Genomic DNA, 6,604 nt, shown 5'->3' with positions numbered 1-6,604 from the left:
TGAAGTTAGTTTTTTCATATGAAAAGTAATAAAATTTATGTTTTTTTTTTAATATCCTTTAGTTTATGAACAAATGTTCTATGAAACCTTTCTTGAGTTTCTTCCTGAATATTCTTATAATAGTTGATTTTTTTTCACTCAGTTTTTTCCTTGAATTCCTTGATTCTTCCCAGAGTATTGTTCTGTATGAAAGATGTCATTATAGTTATTTATAATTTTCCTGTTTGATGAAAAACATGTTTTTGTTTGTATATGTGTAGCGTTGTTGTAACTTATATAATATTAATAATTTTATTGAGGGATCTCTAAGCCAAGTTCACATTTTATTGAAAAGTAATCTCATTAATACTTACATGTTTAATTTATAATAAATATTTGTGCCAAGAGTCCTGAAACCTTTAAGTTATAAAAAATTTTTTGTAGGAGGAAGAGTGGAAAGACTACGAGGAGCCTGTCAAAGATTACACCGGACTCAAGATACAGGTGTTACAAGGAGGGGCGACGCCCGATACCGCCAGAGACGCGGCCGAGGACTCCGCCCCCGAGAACACGCGGGGGAAGGGGCCCTGGAACAAACCTGTAAGTGATATGAACTAGAACATAACAGTCTTTGGAAAAACTCTGTCTTATAATATGATTAATATGAATGTTTGTCAGGTGGAGCCCGTGTCAGCGGAGCAGCCCCCGGCGCCGGCCGTGAAGGAGGAGCGCGAGCCCGCCGCCCCTGCCGCCTACGTCCCGCCACAGTCCAGGAACAGGGCCGCGGAGCCTAGGCGCACACAGCAGCACAGAGTGAGACACACACAAACACGCTTACATACGGACACACAGACACCTGCACATGAACTTAGGTTTAACTTGTATTACCTGCCACTATCTGTTATATTTTCAATTTTCTTTAAAAATATAAAACACCGCATTTTAATATGTTCGGTTGAAAATTAATAACAAAATTATATGAGGTGGCAACCGGAGGGTCCGGGAAGACTACGAAACTTACTTATGTGTATATTATAATAAGAATTACATATTAAAACTTATAACCCATACCTAAGACTACATGATTGCCCCGATGTTAGGATAGCAGTGCCATTCCATAGCTGTGTGGTATTAGGAATCTTCTGGTTCACACGGCTTGGTGTTCGTTCCGCGGAGTCAGCGGCGTCACTTGTTATATGATATTTTATCCATACACGATACACGATGTTACCCCGGCGATGTTCATTTATTTTATAATATGTAGCGCGTCCGTAACAACACGAGCGGAGCGTGTGTTGAAGGTGCGAGTGAGAGTGGGTTTTGACAGTGACTGTTAACATTCCAGAAGAACGCCCCGGACATACACAACGACGACTACTTCCCGGTGCTGGGCGCGGCGCGGGGCGCGCGGCCCGGCTGGGCGGGCGGGGGCGGGGGCGGGGCGCCCGACACGCAGCGACAACACCGCTCCACGCTCAGCACCGGGAACAGGTTCACCAGTCTACAGGACAGCTAGTGAAGGAAGCCACACAAAAAAATAGTAATGTACCATACTAATAAATTATGTATTTAAAGCCCTGGCTTTCATTTCACGGGCGGGCGAGGGCGGGCGGGCGGCGCGGCCGGGACTAATAAACGAATCATTACGACTCACCAGTGGTTTTATTTGCTAGACGCCCCCACCTCAGCCGCCGCGGGGGACGCGCCTCCGCGACGGACCTTCTTCAGTTAAATTCTTCATTACCGCTTTCAGGCGACACGCGGGTCAGGCCCCGTGCTCACAGTAATGCCCAGGCTTGCCCGAGTCTTCTGATGGCTCCCTCTCTCACGCGTCGCACAGCATTGATGTTATCTTCAGTAGCAGGTGTCAGTAGTCCTGTTAAACTTATACTATACACAACGTCCAGTGACATTATTTCTTCCTGAGGATAATCGCTTGTTTTATGATTTCTTTCCAATATGGATTTCCATATTTCTGTAAGTAAAATAAACTCGGGGTTCGAGCGTCCTGTAAGCTCTGGGTTATAACCTTAAGCCTGTAGTGATGTATTTTCTTGGCATTTATTTATATCCGGTAACGGAGATGAAATGTTTCGTTTCTAAGACATTATTTCTTGTTCAGTTTTCGGTGATGAATGTCGATTGCTTTTGTACGCCGTGCGTTTTTTCTTCTGCTTTGTGACAGCCGTCGTCGCTCCGACCGCTCTGTGGGCCGACGGACAATTCAGATTTAGAACTTCTATGTTTTGGGAGATGTTTGGTTGGTCGGACAGTACGTAATATATTTCATTTTTGTATTCTCCATTCGGTGAACGCCCGGTCCATCTTTGTTTTGGATTTTTATGAAAGAAAGTATTTAAGATGGCAAGTTTGAGTTCGAGGGCCAAATCAATTAGCTTTTGACCTCTCCGGTTTCTTTCGCCGTACCCGTTCGCTTTCATCACTAGATGTTCATCTTTTCTGGGTTGTCCTATTTTCGCGTTAAAATCACCCATTATTATATAGTTTTTGTTGGCTTGGTCTAGGGCTCTGTTAAAGGTGTTGATCTCCTCTTCACACGCTGTTTCAGTCGCTGCGTATATTTGTATAGTTGATACAGACAGTCCTCGTATGTTTAGGTTCAGTAACGCTACTCTATAATTTATACCTACGACTCTTTCCATCCAGTTCTCGCGGCTTTTATTTATTAACAAACCTGCTCCATGTTTGCCCGGTGTATGTCCCGGGTGCCCGTCCTTCTTATTTCACACGACCCGACTATGTCGTATTTAACTCTAATGGGTGCTTCGCTAAGTTCGGTTAAGCGTTCGTGAGTAGGTAGAGTTCTGACGCTGTAAGTTATTATGTAGAGCTGATCACTCTTCTTTTTAGTTGAGTTAAGTAATGCTTGGGTTGGTGTCTCTTTTCTTGTTATTGAAGAAGTTTGAGGTATCTTCTTCAGAGGGTGTTGGTGTCGATCTCCCTCGGTGACCAGCCGGAGTGGAAGATGGTTTTCGTTGCTTAGTTGCGATTGGTTGAGTGTTGCATCGTTGAGGGAGAGGGATGTTGGTTGCTATGGCTGTAAGTTATTGGTTGCATTGTTGTTGATTTGGTTACGTGGTGTGTTGACGTTATTGTTTACCAGGTAACTTAGAGTGCCTGGTTTCAGAACTCCTCCTGAGACACTGCTTGGTCTGGTTGTAGATGAGTTTGATTGTTTAATTTTGTTCTTTCTGCTGGCTCTTATTGTACTATTACCGTCTAGTGCTTGAGGATTGGGATCTGACTCTGGTGAAGACTCCAGTGTTCTTTTGTTGTGTGATGTTAATATAACAAGTTTATCGTGACTTTATTTCCTTTCTCACGCTCTCTTTTCGCTTCTTGCAGTTCTTTCCTTTTTTCCAATACATACTTAGGGTAGTCTTCGTTCCAATAATATTGGGTGTTTTTCAGTAATCTTTTTTGTTTGAGAATGCTGATCTTTAAACCAAGGGTAGAAAAAGTTACAATTGATGGTCGCGGTTTATCATCTTTTTTTCCTACTCTCCTAATTCCCGAATCTCTCTACAATCCAACTTTAAGGTCAATTTTTCCCTTATGAATTGCAGTATGTTGTCCTCCTAAGTCACGGCAGGACGTCTCGTCCTCTTCAATACCGAAGAAAATTATGTGTCTTCGTCTCGCTTGCTTTTCCATAAATTGAATTCTTTTTTCTTGTATTTCATTCTTTTCTTTCAAAATTTGACGATGATAATTTATTGTAATCACATATTCGTCCATAATTTTTCCACTTCCTATGCCATTTTAATTTTTTATTTATTAAGGTAATTAGTCTCCGAGAGTGCCGACAAGGATATTTATTGTTTTCAGTAATCACTTTTGATGGAATAAAATGTTGTATGATCTGGTCCACGATTTGATAAAACGTATCGACTGCTTCGGTTATATTTTTATTATTTAACTGAAGCTCGCAATTAACTTTGTTTAGTTCAGCACTAACAGCCTCGTAGTCAGCCTTGTGATATAAACGAACAATACGCCTAGTAGGTCTTACATTCCTTTCATTGAACAAATATCTATAATAAGACAGAGAGCAGGGTGGTGGGCGTCCTCTGGCTCAGATGAAGGGGCGGTACGAGACACATCACAGTGTAAATTTGAAAGAATTAAATCCAATAACCTGCCGTCTACATTATAACGTGATTAAACTGACGCAAGCCTGTAAAATATATAAATGCAGATAACTGATACGTTATAACATCCGCGGAAGGATTCGAAATATTAAGAGAGCTGTCATCATCACCATATAACCAAACCGATTTACTTACGTTAAAGTCACCCACCATCACAATGTCTTGACGTGGATGATGAATAATTAAGTCGGAAACGAACTCGAAAAATTCCAATTGTGACTCAGCCTGGTAACAATTTTGTGGAAAATAGCTACAGAAAAGAAATATTGACTTATGTGGTAAGTTGTGCCGCAATATATTTTTTAAGTATGTAATATCGACATGAGGATGGGTTGGTGAAAATTCTCTAATACACATGTCTACAGAAAATTCCTTACGAATAGCTATTAATGTTCCACCCCCTCTCTCCACATCAAGACAGTCATATTTACGGTCATTACGATACACAGTATATCGGGTATCAAATAATTCCTCGTCAAAAATACCTTCCAAAAGCCACGCTTCTGTTAGGCACATAATGTCATAGTTATGATTTAATACATTAAGATAAAATTGTTTTGTCTTGGCGCGTAAGCCACGAGCGTTGTGGTAAAAAATATCCAAAATCATGGCGGATATAGAAAAATATACAAATATGCATTCTGGTTATTACGAATTGTCCAATTAAAGTTTTCGAATAACATGATCCAGTACTTAAGTAGAGTACTATCTGAGCAATCACCCCTAGGCTTATTTTTATTAAATAGAAGAAGTAAAATTAACTTATCACAAGATTTAGACTCATACCCACCGACAAGCATAGCAATTTCATCAAATTTAATTCGATGATAAGGTATAAAGTAATATATAATGCAAAGAATTACATAAAAAATATAAGAATATAAAAAATATAACGATTGCCTATAATAAATTAAGTAAGTAAAAAAAACATTAAATAACGAGTTAACGCTTAGGAGATTTTTTTTAAAGATTCTTCAGATGTAATGTGGAGTACGGGCGAGTTATCTGCTCTTCGTACCATAATCGTGCAATTCCGGACCCAACAATAGACATAACCTTTTTCCTTAGAGAGACGTTTGGCTTCTCTCAATAATGCTTGGTTACGCGTGGAGATTAACAATATTTGATTTGCAGCCCTGGAAATCCAATGTCGGACGCCTTGATGCTTCCTAATTCGCGAAGTGATGACAAGAAATCAACCTTTTTATATCGAGCCCGCATCTTCACAATAATAGGTTTAGGCTTTTTAATGTCCGAATCATTTTTGGCGGCTACTCGAGTAACAAAGTCAATGTCAGGATCAGGGCACAATTTAAAGTCTGATCTTTCAGCAAGTAATTTAACTATATTTATTAAATTCTCGCCCTTTTTTTGAGGTATGCCATTAATCTGTATATTAGAGCGCCGAACCCATTGCTCATCCTTACTGTGGCTTTCCTTTAAGTCCTTGATCAATGTCTTTAAGTTATTTAGTTCCGCTTGCAAACTATCTATTTTAGATAATTCGACCTCAAAATTATCTATTCTTTGATTGACACTTTTTACAGATGACTCGATGTTTACAATTCTTTCAGTCCACTTCTTGACCGCATCAGTAACTTTTTTCAATTCGTCAGTCATAAAAGTTTTGAATGACTCGATAGTCGAGCGTAATCTATTAAACGCTCATCGAAATGAGACGTTAAAGAGTTTGCATCAACGTTTGAAATAGGATGCGGTTGAGACGCGGTCAGCTCCTGGGGACTGCTTTGACCAATCTTTTTAGAAATTTTACAATTAGGACACTTCCATTTGGCCTTATTCACTGGCAACATTTTCTTAAAATCACCTTCTGATAATCCAATACATTCGTGATGGAAGTTACCTTGACAGCTAACGCATTTAATAGATACCTCAGGTTTAAACATATCCGTACATTGTTCGCAATCCATTTTGTTTTATAACGTGAGGAAGCTAAACAAAAAGAAACACTGCATAAGTATTACTTTGCTTTATAAAAATGTCACGTCCAGAACGTCGTAAGCGCCGTGTATTCCGAGTCGCTTACGCGTTTTGTACAACACACTGGCCACTTCACTAGTTTACACCAATTATTTCTATATTTTCGTTAATTTTAAGTTTTAACGTTTATTATTTTAGTTTTTATCAAGCACATTTAAACTTGAGTATCTAATACACTTTAAAATAGTTGTTCACTTCAAAAATATATCTTTTAATTTGTTATTATTAATTAATTGGTACGAATGGGTAGACGACGTATGCGTGTCGTACCGTTACTTGTTCTGTTACCTTTTCGCCACTTTTCTGAATTTCTATTTTTTGTACGTTCAGTTCTTTTTGAATATTTTCTAAGGCTGTCATAATTTCCTCCATAGTGTTTTGTTTTGGTACTAGTTGCGCCCTCTAGTAGAACTCGTTAGTATTGTTTCGTCACTATTGTGAGATAGATTGAT

At 39.3% G+C, this 6,604-nt stretch overlaps 2 protein-coding genes across 2 annotated transcripts; one reads left to right on the top strand and one right to left on the bottom strand.

Annotated features, from left to right (window-relative positions):
- Window positions 1-423: 423 nt before the first annotated feature.
- Window positions 424-1,553, top strand: LOC133320671 (protein CDV3-like; the record flags this gene model as incomplete). The annotated part of the gene is made up of 3 exons (XM_061529306.1): window positions 424-579; window positions 658-792; window positions 1,325-1,553. Coding segments are annotated over 3 exons (462 nt in total), but the record flags the coding sequence as incomplete, so codon positions are not given.
- Window positions 1,554-3,647: 2,094 nt separating this feature from the next.
- On the bottom strand, window positions 3,648-6,110 carry LOC133320670 (uncharacterized). The gene is made up of 2 exons (XM_061529305.1): window positions 5,284-6,110; window positions 3,648-5,236 (listed from the first exon to the last, which is right to left on the bottom strand). Exons 1-2 carry the CDS (start codon window positions 5,769-5,771, stop codon window positions 5,101-5,103), a joined length of 624 nt encoding a protein of 207 aa, XP_061385289.1. The 5' UTR covers window positions 5,772-6,110; the 3' UTR covers window positions 3,648-5,100.
- Between the last annotated feature and the right edge of the window lie 494 nt (window positions 6,111-6,604).

This window comes from Danaus plexippus, unplaced genomic scaffold, assembly GCF_018135715.1.
Source record: "Danaus plexippus unplaced genomic scaffold, MEX_DaPlex mxdp_48, whole genome shotgun sequence".
NCBI lineage: Eukaryota > Metazoa > Arthropoda > Insecta > Lepidoptera > Nymphalidae > Danaus > Danaus plexippus.
This window is presented reverse-complemented; position numbering and strand designations above follow the sequence as displayed.

What these genes read in the sequence shown, in the direction of transcription:
- LOC133320670 (XM_061529305.1), bottom strand. Translation starts at nt 5,771, where the DNA reads ATGACTGACGAATTGAAAAAAGTTACTGATGCGGTCAAGAAGTGGACT. An exon ending in GACATTGGATTTCCAGGGCT is followed by an intron (nt 5,237 to 5,283) that starts GCAAATCAAATA and finishes AGCATTATTGAG; the next exon opens with AGAAGCCAAACGTCTCTCTA.